Consider the following 20,975-nt stretch of genomic DNA (forward strand, 5'->3'; position numbering starts at 1 on the left):
CAGAATAAAGAGGGAGCATTTCAATGAGCATAACAGGTAGCATTACATGGACGTGGGAAAATTAAGAAACTATTTAAGACCTAGAACACAATACTTCAGCAAATTTAAGACTTTATAAGGCCTAAAATTTAGATTTTGAAACTTGAGACTTTTTAAGACCCTGTCTATCACTGTAGTACATGTGCTGCCTGCTGTCTAAGCTCTGTCCTCCTTCAGAAAACTAAACATCTATGTGCTTACTGCTTCAGGCTCTGGGTTGTTTCAGAACCCAGTTCAAACCATTCTGGTGTCCATTCATGTACATGTGGACATTACACCAGTGTCTACTGCAGGTGAGACAATGTAATATTCGGATACGGTCCGTTATGAGAAAGGTGTATTATTACATATACAACTGTCACTGAACACTGTCAGCCAAAGTAAATGCTATGTCCCATTGAAGAAGAATGTTTATTTTCTGTGTCCTGTATTGTTCTATAACTTGACATACTGTTACACACTACAAACCCACAGAATAATGTGTAACCAACCAGTGACTATGTTGTACTGCCACCTTCTGGTCAAAAGCAGTTAAACCACAAAAACAAACTTAGCGAAAGACATTTATTTATGGCATTTTATAAAAGTTTAACATATAAACCACTAGCTTCTAAAACAGAGGTTGACAACTTGAGAGAAAGGGGAAAAAATACTAAAGAAAACAGACAAATCACTGCTTATGAGAAATATTTACATCAGTGTAGACGGAGCAGGTTGCTGTCAGTCGTCAAAAAGACAAGTGAGACAAAGTGAAGTTTAGAATACTGGACAGAGATGCAGACAGTGAGGTAGGACAGGGCACTGTAAAACCTAATCTATAAAGGGGCAGCGCTTGGTTGTATATACAGCTCATAGGGGGGGGGGGGCATGGTTTATCTAAACTGAGTCCGTCTTCTTGTACGCCACCATGCTGTTCACCCTGTGGATGGAGGTGGTGAAGGAGCGCAAACGCACCTCCTCCGATTGGTCGATGATCTGCGGCCCGGACTCCTCCCACTTATCAGGAACTACCAGGTCTTTGTCTGTGTAGACAAGGAGGTCAAATGCACCTGGAGAGGGGGGGGGGCAAAGGATGAGTCAACTGCCCATTATCCAAAAGTGACCTGAGACAACCAGTTTGTTGGTAGAAAAGGGTCTTGTTACTCACATGGCGTCTCCAGCAGCGGCAGGAAAGTAACAGTGGCTGTTATCTGTCTGATAACTGAGCGGATCTCATCCTGAATGGTCTTAATGGACTTCTCTCTGGGAGCACTGGGTCACAAGAGAACAGAGTTAACATGCATGATCTAAAGGAACAGGATTTCTTCAAACATTATCTGTCTACGTGTGCTTCTGTCAGGATATAGTAGTCTGGCTCAAAGGATGTACACTGCTGGGATACAGCACAGCTCCAGGTGGCCCCGCTATGGCAGCTTAGCGCCACCCAGGACGGTTGTGATTGGTTTAAAGAAATATAAACAAGCCAGAGCGTCTAGTCTGAAAATCCTATGAAACTAAATGAACTATTGTAACTGAGACTGTTCAGGGACAAGTGAAGAGAAGCTGACCTGCTCTCCTTGGCTGATTTGTCACACTCAATGTCAAACTGCCATCTCTCCAGCACCTCGTTGGTCTCCAGGCATGTGATCACCAACACCAGCTTCTGCACAGTGCACTCAAACAGCCACTCTGCAACACAGAGAACACACACGTTTACTGACTTATTAGTGTGAGGGTGCACCCTGGCACTGAATAGTCTGAATGGGACCTAATGCAATACAACCCTGTATACATATATGCATTTATCTTCAGTCAACTCAGAACTAACTTGAATTTGAGTTGCTACAGTCGCTAACTGGAGGCTAACTGTAGCTGCTGTCTTCCTGGCGAAGTCTCCTAGCGTAGGGGACAGAGCCAGGGGTAGCGGGATGTGCTAGCTAGCTAACTTAGCGTTAGATGCACCGACTAACATTGCCCATACAGCTACTGTAGCTAGCGTTAGGTGGCGAATTCAATCATGGTATAGCCTAGCGTTATTTGTAGGGCTGGGTATCGTTCTAATATATTCAATATTGGCACTGATACCGGTTCCTAAACAATACTTTTTTCAATACCAATTTTATAAAAACAAAAAGACAACATTACCAAACAAATCTTATTCTTTCCGGCTCCGACTACATGAGCCCCGTCTCTGTGTAACGTAGAGTTTTGCTTGTCTCTACGACGTGTAACGTTAGACAGCCAATCACCTCCTCCTTCTTCAAGCAAATGGGACGTTTTTCAATACAACTAAAGCTATTTTCCCGGTACATTTTGTGTCTCTTTGTAGTCGTGTTGCATCTCGTTTTGGTCATTTTAGTTTTCTTTGGGGTCGTTTTGTGTCTTTGTGGTCATTTGGCGTCTTTTTGTAGTCTGGGTTGCTTTGTGGTAGTTTTGAGTCTCTTCTCTCAACATAATTTTGGAGCGGTATTATCACCATATCTGTGTCTAAAACGTTGGAAAAGCTAGAGCAGATAATAAATAAATAAATAACACTCAAAAGGCTTGAAAAACAAAAGTTCCTAAAGAAGTCCGTCTACAATCATAAGGTCTGAAAAAAGTCTTTCAGTTACATTCATTTGGCTTAGGTGCTGCACCAAAACCTTATTATGGCAGGGAAAACCCTGATATGTAATATTTCCGCATTACAATTGTCTCTTTAAAAGTGAACCGACAACATGAGGCTCTTCTTACAGAGTTCACTTCTCCCATTGTTATGTTGCGTACTTTAGTGAAAGTCATCCTGGGAAAAAGGCTGCAGAAAGACAAAATGTGAATCATCCAAGGTAGACAGAAGCACTCGGCCGAGGCTACCTTTGAGTTGAGACACCACATTGGTCAGGTAGTTCTTCAGTTTGGGATCAGTGGTAAGTTGAAGGCTCATGTCATAGTTGGTCACCCTGCTGAAAGTCTCTGGAGGATATATGCCCCGCTGGTACAGGATGCTGTTGATGCCAAATGCTGTGGTGGAAAGAGGGAAGCAAATTTGCTCAGACAGACGAAAACTGGGTAGTCATAATAAGTGACACAGCCAAGCTGCTCAGTTAAACTAGATTCAAATTAGAAATATGCTAACATTACAGCACAGGCAAGTATCAAAGTATGACTGAGAAGTATAAAAAGGCATTGGGTTGATTAAAAATACAAGAAAATAGGCTTATGCCTAAATATGCTATGTGAAAATTACTGGAATGGTTGGGTCTTTGTAAATTATAGTCTAGACTTACTCTATCTGTAAAGTGTCTTGAGACAACTGTTGTTATGATTTGATACTATTAAAAAAAAATTTAAAATCTATAAAATGTATTGGAATGAATGGACATATACTGTAGGACAAATTCACAAATAATTAAAACTAGAGCTGCACGATATGAGGAAAATATGCAATAACGTTGTTAAATTTCGTACTAACGATATTACTTGCTATATACAGATATTAAAATGTACTTAGTTCTACTGCTTTTAGTATTCTGCTTAACAAATTGAACATTAAATTGAATAACAAAGGCAGCACTAAAAAAATAACATTTTAAGTGCAGTTTTCTACTGATATTTTCTTTCAACTAATAAAAAGATCTGAGTGTCTTCCGTCATGTGATTATTCGCCCTAATTAAAACACATTTAATTACAGGTCTAGACGAGTATGAATAGATAATGCATACAGATAAGTCAAGTTATGCACGGTGCCATATTTCCGTTGTCATACTGTTACTTTGAAAGTGCTAGTTCATTTAGCCTTGTGATTAGAAACATATGGCATTGTTACCGCTGCAGTGGCTCTGCTTTTCAATGTAGCATTGGAAACGCAGTAAGCCAACAGTAACCGACTAACGTTAACGTTAAGTAACGTTATGTTATGCTGCCATGCTCACTAGCAACAACTCGTAACGTTAACGTTAAACGGAGACCAACATCCCTCTCGAAAGGTTGACGTTAGCTAGTCTCTGGTGAATTTGTCTTCACGTTATAACGTTATGAGTACAACGTAACGTGAACATAACACTTTTAACAGTAAACGGAAGTCTTTCTCCTGTATAGCTAGCTAGTTTCCAAAATGTAAAGTTCACTTGCTTCTATTCTTAAAATAGCTTTACAGGCTAAAACGTTAACGCTTAATTTTTTTTTTACTTTATCTATTTGTACTTATGGATCTCTGTCTGTCTGAGTCATTGATGTCTGTGTAATAAGAATAATAAGGTCCGAGTGCTGCTGCAAAAACCCAAATTTCCCGGTAACGTTACGTTTGTTACGCTCGACATTTTCACCGTAACGTAAGCTAAGTAAAGTCCGGAGTGGGCAGTACACTTCAATGCGAACACGTTCTAGCATTCACATTTAAAAAAAAAAAATGAATAAAACTAATTGAGTTTGGTTGGTTGTGTGCTCAAATGAAGAGTGGCGCTCCAAACTCCATTTTCAGATATTTTAATGGAGCTCCGACTGCCGTGCTGAGGGGACTAAACTACACCCAGGCCAGTAACGTCAGCATATTAGCACTGCGTGTCTGCGTGTCGAAAGCTCTCAAAACGAGCTGAAAACAACCATAAATATAAATACTTACAGAAGAACTCGGCTACTAGCTCGGCGCTTCCCTTGAGAGTAATTCCTTTCAACGTGCTAGTCATTTTCTTACACTTTTGGCGATATTCGTGACAATGAACCTTTGTTTTTTTCGGTCTATGCTTCAACTACCCGCCGTCCAGTTTGAAATTTCTTAACTCCACACTTTTGCGCATGCGTGCACGATTTCGGCGCACTGTTGATGACGTGTCAAATAACGCTTACATTTTCTTTGCACTAGATGGCAGTGCATTATAACTATAACTTAACGTAATGTCCGGTGTCACTCAGAAATTTTGATTGTATTCCTTTTTCAATATTACTTTCCTTTTTGTCATTCCGTTGGATGTAACAGACTGTAACATCTCACTGCACAATGTTAACAACTGACTTTCCCCTAATTTGGTAAACAGTCTAGGTAGCAGTTCCCAGTGTATGTAGGCAGCTGTTCTCCAGGGTCTAAACTGGTGCACTGCCATCTTCCACAGCAAAACAAAGCTTTTACATATATTAACTAATAAGTTAAATGCTCAACTGAAGTGGTGAAAGTAGCCCAAAAAGTGTACAGTAGGCTACATTAGCTACAGTAGCCATTCAGCCAAATACAAGTGAGTAGGAAATACGTGCTGTTTTTTTTTTATTCTCTCTCTTAGTTCACTTCCCAGAAATCTATAGGGTTTGCTGAAATTTCAAATTTGACAAATTCTTTTCATCACTGTGTTTATCACAGAAAGCCTACATTTTCTTTCATTTCTCCATATTTTGTCTAAAGCTTGAACATAAAGAACTGAAAGTGTTTGCGGAAACTCGCGGATTACTTTTTCACAGACTTTTTCATTACATGCAAACCTGTAATGAAATGACTGTGCTGAAGCTGTTGCAGAGTGTGTTTTTTTGGGGAAGGTTGGCAGTTTTTATGGCTTCAGTGTTTGAGCTAAATTTGGGCCTAAACACTTCCTGATCCATATGCAATCCGAATGCAAAGACTTGAAAATGGTTTCAATCTTGTCTTCAACACTTGTTTCTACTTATACTTCTTTGTGATCATGGGGCTCACAAAAATGCTGGAAGGCTGGTAAAATGCCAACAGAGAAGGAGAAGTAAGGAGCTTTGCCAGCTCACAATGATGGTGCTTAGAACCAAAATGAACAGATGCTATTTGGACAGACTGACGCCCATCCCAGAAAATCAAATTGTTGTTTGGATGGTGCAAAGTGGCAAGACATTAACACACAGCACCACAAGTCACCGCAGTTGTGACCTGCCCTGGACCTGCAATGCCATTCCTTAAAGCTTTAGTGTGTATTTTTGTGAATCCGTTGTGAGTCAGCTAAAAACTTGTACATTTTAATTTGCATATTAACAGGGTCGGAATTTCATGGGAGCCATGAAGGCCTTGGCCGCCGTACCCCCTTAATTTGGCCTTATGCCCCTCAAAAATATGCCCTATGGCCACAGTGGCCTTGATGCCCCGCCCGCACTGCCCCAGCTGATTTTGCCATTTTCTCCTCTGTGGTTTTTGATTTCTTATTGGGCAACATCAAGTGGAACGCTGCACACATAACCATTCGCCAAGTCTTACCTGCTTAACGGATATTATAGCCAAATGTTTGTAACATTAATGTTATGAACTTAACGTTAGTTCCTTATTTCCATGGACTTGTAATCATTGTTTTATGTGATGGCCTTGCTCCTCTTGTATCTGGCCTTTGTGCCCGTAAAAATTGCCCTAAAATAATGAAATTCCAGGCCTGATGTTAGCAATGAAAAAAATGCACATAGTCAAGGTTATATACTTGCATGCAAGGGCGTATGTTTCAAAGTGAGGAGACACCAGCGCAAAGTGCAAACAAAGAATTTGCTTCTCATGAAATCTCAAGTGTGTTTAAGAGGCTCCTCTCACATAATACAGCTAATTGAATCCTGGGTCTGATATTAGTAGAAGTGTTCTGCCTCTGTGAATACTCCAGTACACTAAATGTGTGCTGACTTGTCAGCTGGTCCAGTAGTTTCCAAGAGAGATATTGGCTTCATATGCATATTTGGCTCTACTCTCACACTATAACGTGCAAAAGACTTCTTCAATCAGCACTCATAGCTTGGGAAGGTGTGTCTGTGTTATTGCTAAGTTCCTATCGACAGCACAGAATATGATTGAGTTGTGTCTCGTTACAGTGTAGTGAGGTGTTTGCCACACATTCCTGTCCTGTAGGTGCTGTGTTTGTCCTACTTGGAGCTGCAGTGATGGGTGTCATCACTCAGCTGGCTGGACCTGGCGCTCCTATGCAACAGCTGGAGCTCTGCAAAAGACTTTTCATGTATCATTCACACACAAGCACACACACACACACACATTCCTGCATTTTTGTTGATACACAAACCAAATGTGAGTATATTGTGTACACACAAAACACGCATACACACACACACACACGCACACACATACACACACACACATACACACACTGTGTTCAGGATGTTATTGTTAAAGATATGACCTTTCCTTTGACTGTAAGTGTGTTTCTGTCTAGTGACAAATGGTTACACCAGTTTGTGTCATCTTGATGAACACATTATTTAGTTATTTTGTCTTTCATTAAAACCTTCCTGCCAGAGTGGAGACATTGCTTTCAGCATGTGTATTTATTGTTGTTTATTGCACCTCAAGTTCATCATTTTAAACCTCTAAAAAGACTCTCCTTGTAAAGTCCCTGCTTGTGTTTGTGTCATAAAGACCCAGAGTTCCTTCCTTTTACTAGTGAGTTTATATGACGGCCTACAGCCCCATTAGAGACTATCTAAACATGAAGGCCCCAACCACAGACACATAGCCCTGCAGAGTAAACACGGTCTAATTGATGGCGGGAGGGATGAGAGCATACAGTTACTCAGTCATTGTCAAGCCACCTACACTATATACCAATGCAATAACTCCACCCTGCACATGTCCAGATGTCTCCAAGGATTGTTGGAATCCACAAAAATACTGCAAGCTATAGCATTACAGTAACAAATAGCACACACGGCAGTAGGGGAAGGAAATGGTTTTACTGTTTTCTGCAAGGACAGTGATTTGGTCTTAAAGCTGCACTATGCATCTATCTATAAATTGCAGGAACGTCTACGTCTGTCTGTGTGTCTGTTTTATGCGCATATCTCTCAAATCGTTAGTCTGATGGATTCCAAACTTGACATTTGTCTTGCTACGGGCATGAATAAGTGCAGTGCCCATGCATACGTTTGGATTAGAAATGCAAAAGATACCGTTAAATATATATTGGTAAAAGAAGCACAGACTTTTGCTGCTCTAGCCGTTGGCCACTCCCCTTCTCACACTGCACACTGAGTGAGCCAACCCGGTCTCACGCCAGGTCGTTATATAGTCACGTTATTGTAATCTATTAAGTCGTGGACAGGTTACGTAAAAGCCGTTTTTTTCGTGTATATGCAACGACTTTTGAACGTGTACAGGTCACGCTTTTCGAACCTTCTGCTCTGGGGGACGCGACAACGGGGAAATGAGGCGCCACACGCCGGCCAAAACAACGGGACGGGCCGCCACTCGCGATCGGGGAAATGAGGCGCCACACGCCGGCCAAAACAAGGGGACGGGCCGCCACTCGCGATCGGGGAAATGAGGCGCCAACGGGACGGGCCGCCACGCGGGGAAATGAGGCGCCACACGCCAAAACAACGGGACGGGCCGCGCGATCGGGAAATGAGGCGCCACACGCCGGCCAAAACAACGGGACGGGCCGCCACTCGCGACCCACGCAGGGGCACACAACAACGGGGAAATGAAAAACCACAACGGGGAAATGAAACGCCACAATATCAAGACGGTTGGGGTTAGGAAAAAAAAAGAACGGGGAAAGGAACTGTCACACACGGGACACGCTGACAAAGGTACTGCCACATGCAGGGCGCGATCCCTGGTCTCCGGGGTGAAAGTCCTGTGTTTTCTGACCCATCCACCACCCCGACCAACCTTTGCCTTATCAACTACTCACTACTCGCTTTCGTTCTGGGATCACGAAATATGCTTCCCATTAAAATGCATTGCTTTCAATTTCGTAATGGCAACACGAAAAAAACGGCATTTACGTAACCTGTCCACGACTTAATAGATTACAATAACGTGACTATATAACGATCTGGCATGAGACTGGGCTGGAGTGAGCACAGCGCAGGACCAGAGACAGAGAGGGTCGAAGAAAGCAATGGAGCTTTGGCAGCTAAAATGTGAAATACACCTCAGACCCACAAAAATGTGCAAAGTAGCACTACGTTTTGTTTCTGCCTTTGACTCTTTTCCTGCTTCCAACATTAGCTACATGATTGCTGGATATACCAAACTTACTTTTCTTCACTTTCCTGGAGCACGAGCGGATAGCTGAGAGGACCTGAGAGGAAACTCAATAAAAAGCCATTTGCCAACATTAAATATCAAACAAAAGCCAGACACTATATAGTAATAACTTGCTGTGAGCTGTAGCCTACATTCACCACTTCTAACCAGAGGCAGAACATAACCTAATCTGAGATTATTCCTACACAAAGCTGTGCAATGCAAGAAAATCTCAGAGCTGAACCGGGCAGACACAGCACTTTTCATCAGGTTAATTAAGTCTACTGCTAACTAATAACAATTACCTTCACCAAAATACCCCCGTGAATCAATTCCCAATTAATTGTCAAGCCTAGTGGCCACCTGTATGGAAATGAACACCTCTGCTGAATCTTGTTAACGACACCAACACCATCTCTCTCTCTCTCTCTCTCTCTCTCTCTCTCTCTCTCTCTCTCTCTCTCTCTCTCTCTCTCTCTCTCTCTCTGCACACACACACACACACACACACACACACACACACACACACACACACACACACAGGCCTGAGGCCTTTTTTAGGCTAAAATTGACTTTTGGTCATAGCGCCCCCCCCGCTGGCAACAGGAAATCTGCCTTATATGACAAACATAATTGGATTTACATGAAACTTATAATGTGTGGTCTACATATGATACTGAGCCGCCCCCTATACTTACTCAGACCACGCCCCCTTTCATAACATTTGAACCGTTTAAGGCAGAGTCTTGTGTGAGGTATCATTGAACTCCGCAGAGACTTCCTTCTTCCTTGGTGATGGTTTGGCCCGCCCCCTATGCTTAAGCCACGCCCCTTTCATAACATTTGAACCGTTTAAGGTAAACCCTTGTGTGAGGTATCATTGTACTTGGCAAAGACTTCCTTTTTCATTGGTCATGGTTTGGCCTGCCCCTATGCTTTAACCACGCCCCCTTTCATAACATTTGAACCGTTTAAGGTAGACCGTTAAGACCCAGGGGAGCTTCATATGAAGTGGTTTGTGGTCCTTCTTTAAGTAATTTTGGGGTACGATTTGGTTTTGATGAATTCTACAAGCAGCAATACCACCGGCCAAGCAATTGGCCCGTTCCAAACAGGCACATTTTCAACGGGCACTGCACTAGTTTTTTAAATAATAATTCCTGCCCAAGTCTCAGTTAAAGGATATTATCCTTTTCCGTATTTTCTTTCATATCTATATTGTTATAATATCGAATTTTCATGTTAAACGTAGTTCACATCAGATAATGAGGTATTTCAGAGAAATCGCTGTGAGCTAAAACGATCAGATTACCAACTGTTCCAAATGCTCCAGTTACAACAGTTTTTTCTACTCTCGACTGAGTGTTACGCAACTCTAAGCCAGCCTTCTCCAGCCTTCTATGATTGGTCATCTGCTCAAGACAGACAGGACTGGAGTGTTGTTGTTTCTTTTACGATACTGCGGAATTAACATTGTCACATGTAGCTACATGCTAACTGCAGTAAAATATGTCATTTTGGCTGCCAATTCCGGGTCGCATTACTCCTGAAACATTATCGGTTATGTAGTATTTGGTTTAAAAGCCTATATTCTATTATCCACTGCTAACTATAGTAGCTACATGGTAACGGCAGTAAAAGATGTAATCTTGACTGCCAATGTTATTAAATTCACCCCAATTCCTTGGAATGTCACATTCCTGCTGAAACATGTCCGATTGGGTAGTGTTTGGTTCAGAAGCCTTTATCTTTATTTTTTTGACGGTAGAAAGTGCTGCTTCGTTCCACTACAGTCTAACGTTAGCATGCTGCTAATTATTAATTAGCTGCCTAGAATGATAAAAATGTTTGCACTGGGTGAAACCAACTATTACTTCCACATTTCTTTGTACAATATCTGTGATATAACTATTGTATAGTTAAAGGTCCCATATTGTAAAACGTGAGATTTCCATGTCTTTTTTTATAAAACAGGTTGAGGTGCTATATAAATACTGTGAAAGTATTGAAAAGCTCAATCCACAGAGAAATGCCCACAGACCGTATTCAGAAACTGTGCCTTTAACAAGTCGTCAGGACTTCTGTACGGTTGTGATGTCATAACTATACTATATATAGATAGAAACTGCCACCACAATGCCGCTACAGTCATTCCATGGCTGCAAGGACTCCAAAGGCGTAGATGCAGAAGACTCGGATATGCTGACCAATCAAAGCACAGTGTGCTTTTTCTGGGATGGGGGCTTAAAGAGACAGGCGCTTTTTAGACAAAGGGTGAATAGGTATATTCAGACAGACAGTATGAGAAAAACGATTTGTTTTTGAACATTAAAGCATGTAAACATGTTCTAGTAGAAACCCAAAATACAAGTATAAACCTGAAAATGAGCATGATATGGGAGCTTTACGGTAAGGGAAAGATTGTGGTTATGGCAAATATAGCATGGTGTATTCTTCCTGCACTGGGGTCCTACTTTAGTTAGAAGGAATCCAGATGGCTGAGATCCATCATTCTAACCTTTTGCAGAACCCAGTCTCCCATCCCCTATAACGTACATTTTCTTCCAGGTACTGTGGTTCCAAGTGGGAGACCCTTTTGATTTGCTGTCTTTTGAATTTATACTCATCATTTAGAGTTTAAGGTTGTGACCAGGGAAGCAAATAATGTAGACTTTAAATTTGACCAATACAGACAATATTTGGTCCAACCGAGGCTGATATGAATGGTGAATTTTTAGATCCTACAAATCTTGCCTAATGTAGCAAGTATTGTTTTCAACCATATATATTTATACAGGAAGTCAGCTGGGCATTATGTGTGCCTCAGACTTGAATGAAAACAGAATTTCCATGAGGTGGAAAGAAAGTATGGAAAGCCATGTATACAACAATATAATCAGTTTAGGTGCAGTAGACACTATTTGTCTATTCAACATTCAACTCTAAGACTTCTCTATTCCCCATCTGCCCCCCGCCCACAACATGAGCCCTACACTGCAAGGTTCCAGATCCACTTGTCCTCAGCCACGTTGTGTCTTGACCTGGCCTTTCCTGTCCGCCTGCTCTGCTCTCTTTTGGCAACGGAAAGCCAAGACCTTGCAGATTCATTGGACAGCTGTCATTTATTCTACATGTGTGTACGAGAGTGTGTGTGTGCACTGTTCTTCTATCCACGGACCAAATGAGCAAAAAGATAGAAAGTCAAGAAGATCCTCCAAAATGAAGACCTTTCTGCTTATTCTTACTTCATCAAGGAGTTAGTTTTGGGAACCAAGCCAACATTTACACAATATTATGCCAAAAAGTTTAGGTATTAAGCATTAAGGGTTAGGGTTGGGGGGGTCAGTATGCTTTAATGTGTCATCTAAAAGTGATAGGCAAAAGTTTTTGTGAATATTCAGAAATGCCACGCTCAAAGGCATGAAAAGCCTACTGTCATGAAGTGAGTTTCCATTCACCTTTGTTTATGTGCATTTTTAATTGTGGAAAAAAGTTATTTAACAGTCTCAAAGGTATAATATCAAGGGCCTTGTGGCCTACTGCAGCGAGAGGGTGATACTTCATTTATTGTTTCTTTACTCGCTCATCTCTCTTATTGTCTTATTGTATATTTGTTGTCGTTTTTTGCAGGAGAATCTCCTTTCTTTTGTAGGAATATTTTCCTATTTAGATCTCCTTCTCTCTCTCCGAATGGAGCTATTCATTTGTACATCTTGGCGTTGGAGGACTTTTCCACCAGCCCGGTAGTCATATTTCCCATGCATGGTCATACTTTTATATGTGCACCTTCCTGGGGCTAACAAAACTGATTTACGCATGCAGCCCTTGTTTCTGTTGACCACCCCAATAAATGTTTCATGACAAACACATCTGCTGAGCTCTGAGGTTATGGACGGACGGACGGACAGAGAAGGGCCGATGGACAGACAAAGGGGGGAGGAACAGAAGGAGTTTTTCACCTCATCTGGCACATCTGTCCTTCTTCCGTCCCTGGAGTGCTGATGCAATCACGGGGGCACACAAACACATACTCACAAAAACACTTACAGCTGGCTCGGTTTAGCCACACTGCCTGCATGAGGATCAGTGGATCTCGTATTGCGCTGCCTTTATTTAATAGCAGCTTTGCTGCAATATGAAGTAATGTTTCTGTGGCTGAGCTTCAGACAGCTAAATGTGGCCCTTAACAGAAATCAATGTATCGAAAAATGTCAACGTACAGTAAATAGCTGTCATATTAATTGTCATGTGGCTTATTGTTTAAGGTTTTGACAGTGTGAGGATGACTACAGAGTCATATTTAAGTTTGTCCCCAGTTTTTACCACTACATCACTGGACATAATGCTCAACATCTGGTTCCACAACTGCACACATTTTTAGCATTAGCTGCCCACAGAAGAATTAACCCACTAGCTCTTGCAGACCATTAAGGCCATCTGAGCTACAACTTCGTGTTTTTCTTGTCTCATTGAGCGTGTGTTCATGCAGTTTATCTCGCCTCCAGTTGTGGCTTCGCTCTGCAACTTAACCCAAACACCTGTATCAAGAAGATCTGAGACTTTACATTTTCATGTTTGGAAATTCTTTAATAATAATACATAAGTTTTATATAGCGCTTTACATGGAACTCAAGGACGCTTTACAAAGAAAGAAAGAAAGAAACAAACAAACAAACAAACAAACAAGATAAGTAAATTATGGATAGGCCAATTGAAACAAGTGAGTTTTGAGCAGTTTTTTATAGGTGTCCAGTGAGTCCGAGTTTTTGATGTGGATGGGGAGTGAGTTCCAGAGGGTGGGGGCAGCTATTGCAAAGGCTCGGTCCCCCAGAGTTCGGTGGGTTGATTTGGTGATGGGTTTGAGGAGGTTTAAGTCTGCTGAGCGAAGGCATCTGGAGGGGCGATGGTGCTGTAAGAGGTCTGTGAGGTATGGAGGGGCCAGATTATTGAGAGCTTTGTAGGTGATGAGTAGAACTTTGTAATGGATGCGTTGTTGTACAGGGAGCCAGTGAAGCTGTTGAAGGACAGGGGTGATGTGTTGTCTTGAACCGGTGTGGGTGAGGAGGCGAGCAACAGAGCAGTAGAGCAGAGTTTTGAATGTCTTGGAGTTTTTGTAAGACAGATGAAGGGAGACCATATAGGAGCCTGTTGCAGTAGTCAAGTCTTGATGTAATGAATGCATGGATGAGAGTTTCAGCAGCAGATGTCGAGAAGGTGGGACGAAGACGAGCAATGTTATGTAGGTGGAAGAAGGCAGTTTTGGTGATATGACGGATATGGGGCTTAAAAGTGAGTGTGGGGTCAAAAATGATACCAAGATTTCGGATCTGGAGTGAGGTGTTGACTGTATGTCCAGCGATGGAGAGAGCAAAATCTTGGGAGGAGGGGAGTAGTGATTTTGGACCAATGATGATTTCAGATTTGTTGTAGTTGAGTTTAAGGAAATTGGCAGTCATCCAGGTTTTTATTGCAGAGAGGCATTTTGTGGTTGATACTGTGGCAGGAGTGATGGATCTAGAGCTGAGGTATAGTTGTGTGTCGTCTGCGTAACTGTGGAATTTGAGTCCGTGATTTTGAATGATAAGTCCAAGGGGAAGCATATACAGAATAAACAGAAGAGGACCTAGCAATGAACCTTGAGGGACTCCATGATTGACTGGTATGGTATGGGACGTACAGTTGTTGATGGATATGAATTGAGATCTGTTGGTGAGGTATGAGGTGAACCAGGAGAGGGCTGAACCGGAGATGCCCAGATTTTTTAGACGTTGTAGAAGGATGGAGTGGTCGAAAGCGGCAGAGAGGTCAAGTAGGAGGAGAATAGAGAGGGAACCAGAGTCAGAAGCAAGCAGGAGGTCATTTGTTACTTTGAGTAGTGCAGTTTCAGTAGAGTGATGAGAGCGGAATCCAGACTGAAAGGTTTCGTAGAGCTGATTGGAAAGAAGGTGATGTTTTAGTTGAGAGGCAACAGAGCGTTCCAGGATTTTTGATAGGAAAGGTAGGTTAGAGATGGGCCGGAAATTGTTGGGGTTGTCAGGATCCAAGCCAGGTTTTTTGAGTATAGGTGTAATGGCGGCGACTTTGAAGGAGGAGGGAACTGTTCCAGACGTGAGAGAGGAGTTTATGATCACCATAATAAGTGGGCTGAGGCAGGGGAGGCAGTGCTTGACCAATGCTGATGGAATGGGGTCCAGTGGGCAGGTTGTGAGGTGGATTTTGTTGAGATGATCTATGAGATCAGTTTCTGTGATGCCTGATAGGGAGGGGAGAGTGAAGTGAAATGGAAGTATAAGTCCAGTTGAGGGTCTGTACTAGGAGAGATATTCGCAAAGAGTTCTTGGTGAATGCTGTCAATTTTGTATTTAAAGAAATCAATGAAATTATTGCATTTGTCCATGATGAATAAGCGGGTGATATTGTCAATGGGTTTCAGTAGTTTATTGACTGTGGCAAACAGTGTCCGGGGGTTGGAGGATCCAGAGTGAATGATACCAGAGTAATAAGCTGTGCGGGCTGATGTGAGTGCTGATCTATAGTGTTGGCTGTGATCCTTGTAGGCTTGTAGGTGTACAGTGAGTCCATTTTTCTTATGTAAGTGTTCTAGTTGTCTGCGTTCTTTTTTAAGTTTGTGCAGTTTTGGGTTGAACCAGGGAGCAGAGGATTTCAAAAACATGATGGACTCTTCAGAAGTGTTCAAGTCTTCACATGAGTTTCTGCACGCCACAATCTTCTGTACATAGTTCTACTGAGAAATCCAGAGAGAGTTGTGTGGAGCTGATAGTCTTAATTAGCTTTGTAGCAACTCATTTGGATGTAATGGATGTTTATTAATAGAGAAAGGTACGCACTAAAGCTTTAAATCAAATCAAGTTTATTTGAAAGTGTAATATTGCAAATGTATTTGCGGTTCTGATCAAAATTTTTTCACCTCCCAAAAATCACTGCTGGGATCACTCTCACCTGTGGACATCAGCTCCCATTCCCACTTATGTTTGTGTCCATCAGGTAAATATGAGTCCGATATTCTCTCTCCTTTTAGCTTTGGTTGGGTCTCCACCAACTCCTGAGAAAAATAGCTCGATCTTTAGTGGCAAAATCCTTCACTGTGTTGTCCAGCTAGTCTCTTGCTGTGTCTGTCAGCTGTTTGCTGCTGAGCTGCTCAATATGAATCGACTAGCTTAAGATCTAATTATGTCATGTATGGAGATCTACCTTTACTTTGAATTGATGGATTTTGAAAGTTTCCCATCATTAAATCGATTCAAAATTGCCAGAGTATGCAGAGTCTTCTTTAGTTAAGTTTATTGTTGGCAAAATAAACCACAAGAAACACAGAACATGTAGTTTTATTATTGATATAAAGACAACTTTCCATGTGTCTATATGTGTTTATTCACATCCAGTGCTGTGTGTGTTTTCAGGGATATGTTAGACTAATGTCCACACTCACATACACACACACGCAAAGTCACACACTCACAGACACACAAAGCCATGTTATCATTGCAGCGTCGTGGATCCAATGAGAGCGAGTGTGCAACGGTGAAAAAGCTCTTTTCAACACAGTTAATGTATAGTGAAAGAAAGTCAGTGTGCCGCGCAGAACCACTGCTCATTTGTTTGTGTCAGGTTAACCTGGCTGACACACACACACACACACACACACACACACACACACACACACACACACACACACACACACACACACACTGCAGCCTAAAGCCCACCTCACACACCTCAAACCTGGACCAGCATGCACTGGGGTGGCTAAAAATAGCTCAGCGAGTGTACTGTGGACGTCCTTTGTGTGAGGTTGGTTGGGACGTTATTAAAAAGAGGGGAGATGTAATCACCGCCCCCCTAACCATGCACCCCCACATTTAGACCATCAGCCAGCCATGCAAATTCACAGAGACATTTAAGGCCTGTAGGCATATAGACAGATAAATACAGATGTTGACCTTAATTTTGATTTCTTCAACCCACTGTTTTTTTCATTCTCTATTATTCCATTTGTTTTGTATTCAAGTCAAGGCAATTTGTATTTATATAGCGCCAAATCCCAACAGAAGTTATCTTAACACTTTTTAAATAACCATACTCTTTTATTTACAGAGACCTAACATTCCCTCACAGTGTTGGTTTTACAATAAATTACACCACATAATCACATATCCTTCACCATACCTAGAGATTGGCATGGTTTTATTTCAGTTAGCCTAATAGCTGGTTTGATTTAGATTGAGAGATGGTTTTATGGAAAGTACCCCATGCCAATCTCTAGGTATGGTGAAGGGTATGTGATGATGGGGGGCTATTTTAATTCCAAAGGCCAAGGGGAACTTTATCAGGATGCATAGTATCCTGGATCCATGAAATAACTGGCCTTTAAAAATAAAGATCTGCCTGCCTCTATGGGAATTTAACATAGGAGTGTACTGACTTATGTCCCCTGTATTTTAAGGAAGAACATTTATTTATTTACGATACATTATTCATTCACAAAAAAAATTGGTGTCCTTAAAGATTGGATTTTTCCTCATTTTTTTAATAAAGGCATTATTAAAGAATTTTTTTATTCCTCTTTTTAGTCAACCTTAGCATGGGTGTCCTAATTTTTTCACATGACTGTATGTTATATATGAAATGACCAAAGCTGTCTCTTCATACTTTCCAACATTCCTAAGCCCATTTATTTCTACTGAAAACGTCAATCTTTAACATGTGTATAGGATGTGTGTTGGCGGTCTGGGGGTTAAAGAATCGATTTAAAAATGTTCAAGTCAGTCTTAAAATAATTTGTAGTAAATGAATGCACCTTGACTTACATATTTACATGCATTGTAGCTACCTGTAGTATGTACAGTATGACCTGTGCACTAATAGCTAATCACTTCCTAAAAACATGCTGCCCCTTGATGTGTTTTTAACAAGATGTTGCTCATTGATGTGTTTTTAACACAGGTTGCTCATTGATGTGTTTTTGGAGGAAGAAGATTTATCAGGCTGTGGTTTGGGTCTTTAATGGGATTTATTGATTAAAAAATACAGACTATCACCAGCCTTAACCTTTAATTGATTAGTAGTTTTTTAAAGACAGAAAATACAGTATACAAATACATTACTTTGTTGCTGCATTATGACATCACAATCACTTTTCACTCGGGTTCAATGCCCCAAGCCTCCACAGGGATGTACGAAAAGCTCCGCCGGAGGTGTGAGTTGAAAGTCTGTCGGACAGGGGCCTCCTCCAGACGTTCCCAATTTACCCACACTACCCGTTTGGGCTTACCAGGTCTGTCCAGAGTCTTCCCCCACCCCCTGACCCAACTCACCACCAGATGGTGATCAGTTGACAGCTCCACCCCTCTCTTCACCCGAGTGTCCAAAACACACGGCCTCAGATCAGATGAAACGATTATAAAATCGAATCGTTGACCTTTGGCCTAGGGTGCTCTGGTACCAAGTAAACTTATGAGCATCCCTATGTTCCAACATCACCGAGTGGACAATGTTCAAAGTTTCCCTTGCTGAAGCTGCGGCAAGGAGCTGTGGTCTTAGGGTCTTAGGTGCCTCAAGGGGCGGTAACCCACGAACACCCTGGTGGACACCGGTGGTCAGGGAAGCCGTCCGACTGAAGAAGGAGTCTTTCCGGGATATGTTATCCCAGAGGACTCCGGAGGCGGTTGCAGGGTACCGAAGGGCCGAAGGGCTGCAGCCTCTGCCGTGAAAGAGGCAAAGCAGCGGGTGTGGGAGAAGTTTGGAGAAGACATGGAGAAGGACTTTCGGTCGGCACCAAAGTGCTTCTGGAAAACTGTTCGCCACCTCAGGAGGGGGAAGCGGGGAACCATCCAAGCTGTGTACAGTAAGGATGGGATACTGTTGACCTCAACTGAGGAGGTAATAGAGCAGTGGAAGGAGCACTTTGAGGAACTCCTGAATCCGACTATTACGCCCTCTATGTTAGAGGTAGAGCTGGAGGATGATGGGGGATCATTGTCAATTTCCCAGGCGGAGGTCACTGATGTAGTCAAACAACTCCACAGTGGCAAAGCCCCAGGGATTGATGAGATCCGTCGAGAAATGCTCAAGGCTCTGGGTGTGGAGGGGCTGTCCTGGTTGACACGCCTCTTCAACATTGCGTGGAAGTCTGGGACGGTGCCAAAGGAGTGGCAGACCGGGGTGGTGGTTCCCCTTTTTAAAAAGGGGGACCAGAGGGTGTGTGCCAATTACAGGGGTATCACACTTCTCAGCCTCCCTGGTAAAGTCTACTCCAAGGTACTGGAAAGGAGGGTTCGGCCGATAGTCGAACCTCGGGTTGAGGAGGAACAATGCGGATTCCGTCCTGGTCGTGGAACAACGGACCAGATCTTTACTCTCGCAAGGATCCTGGAGGGAACCTGGGAGTATGCCCAACCAGTCTACATGTGTTTTGTGGATCTGGAAAAGGCGTATGACCGGGTCCCCCGGGAGATACTGTGGGAGGTGACATCAACCCGAACATGAGGGATATTTGGCCAAATACCCGGCGGCACATGAACAAACCTGGAAATGAAACGTCGTCAATAAAGACTACATGGTCTGTAAACAGCAGACTTTACTCTCTTCTCTTTACCCAGATTCAACTCTCTATATATTTCTGTCCTCTCACCTTTCTGCACTGTTGGAGCTGGAACTGCAGGACTTGTTTTGCTGCGACACAACAGAGTCTCTGTGCAGCTCTGGCAGGAGTGGAGGAGGAGGGGAAAATGGATGCTTCCCAGAGGAACAGGCCATGGCTCTGGGCACCATGATCTCTAATGTCAGCGCTGAGATGCACCAGGCTGAACAGTCCCAACCAGCTCTGAATAAGCCAGTGAAACCGTTGTAGCAACAAATGCTGTGGAGTAGGGCTGAACGATTAATCGCATTTGCAATAATATCACGATATGTTAAAACGCGATTTCCTACACAGAGCGTCTGTTTAGCACTGGATAGATAGATTTGATGTGAGTATGAAGTACACTGACTGGAGCTGGATCGGAGCGGGAGTTGCTATTGGTGAGAAATTGCTTCCTGTGTGATCAGTATCACTATGGCTGGTAGTGCCATACTCACTGCACTTTAGTCTGTGTTGTGTGTTGCTGTTACTGACTAGAGATAATTACGATTAATATTTAGATATTAATGTTGAATATTTTCAAAGAGGTACAGGCAGATATTTCTCTCCTTTTATTTTCTGCATTTTTGTTTTGTCACTGACTGGAGATCAGTAATATATATATATATATATATATATATATATACAATCCTTTAGGTGATTGTATATATATATATATATATATATATATATACAATCACCTAAAGGATTATTATCACCTAAAGGATTATTAGGAACACCATATTAATACCGTGTTTGACCCTATCCTATCAATATGGGCCAACATTTCTAAAGAATGCTTTGAATCAATGACACAAAGACTTAAGGCAGTTCTGAAGGCGAAAGGGATCCCCCACACCATTACACCCCCACCACCACCAGCCTGCCCAGTGGTAACAAGGCATGACAGATGTTCTCATTCTGTTTACGCCAAATTCTGACTCTACCATCTGAATGTCTCAACAGAAATCGAGACTCATCAGACAAGGCAACATTTTTACAGTCTTCAACTGTCCAATTTTGGTGATCTTGTGCAAACTGTAGCCTCATTTTCCTATTTTTAGTGGAGATGGTGGGGTCTTCTGCTGGTTTAGCCTATCTGCATCAAGCTTCACAAATGCTTTGCTGCATACCTCGGTTGTAATGAGTGGTTATTTGATTGGTTGATTAGATAATTTCATTAACGTGAAATTTAGCAGGTGTTCCTAATAATCCTTTAGGTGAGTGTACTATATTTTTACTTATTTAACTGTCTATTAAAGTTCAAAGACAGTTTAAAAAGTGCAATCCACATGTTTATTACAGTAAATAATAATCTCAATACTACTATGTGTGGTAAAGCCACATATATGTTTTTATATTTCTGCAAA

General features: G+C 42.1%; 1 protein-coding gene across 1 annotated transcript; it reads right to left on the reverse strand.

Annotated features, from left to right (window-relative positions):
- Positions 1 to 589: 589 nt before the first annotated feature.
- On the reverse strand, positions 590 to 4,828 carry mad2l1 (MAD2 mitotic arrest deficient-like 1 (yeast)). Its single transcript, XM_028564374.1, has 5 exons — positions 4,620 to 4,828; positions 2,872 to 3,018; positions 1,587 to 1,707; positions 1,187 to 1,290; positions 590 to 1,088 (listed from the first exon to the last, which is right to left on the reverse strand). The coding sequence occupies exons 1-5, from the start codon at positions 4,681 to 4,683 to the stop codon at positions 916 to 918; spliced, it is 609 nt and encodes a 202-aa protein (XP_028420175.1). The 5' UTR covers positions 4,684 to 4,828; the 3' UTR covers positions 590 to 915.
- Between the last annotated feature and the right edge of the window lie 16,147 nt (positions 4,829 to 20,975).

This window comes from Perca flavescens, chromosome 19, assembly GCF_004354835.1.
Source record: "Perca flavescens isolate YP-PL-M2 chromosome 19, PFLA_1.0, whole genome shotgun sequence".
Taxonomy (NCBI): domain Eukaryota; kingdom Metazoa; phylum Chordata; class Actinopteri; order Perciformes; family Percidae; genus Perca; species Perca flavescens.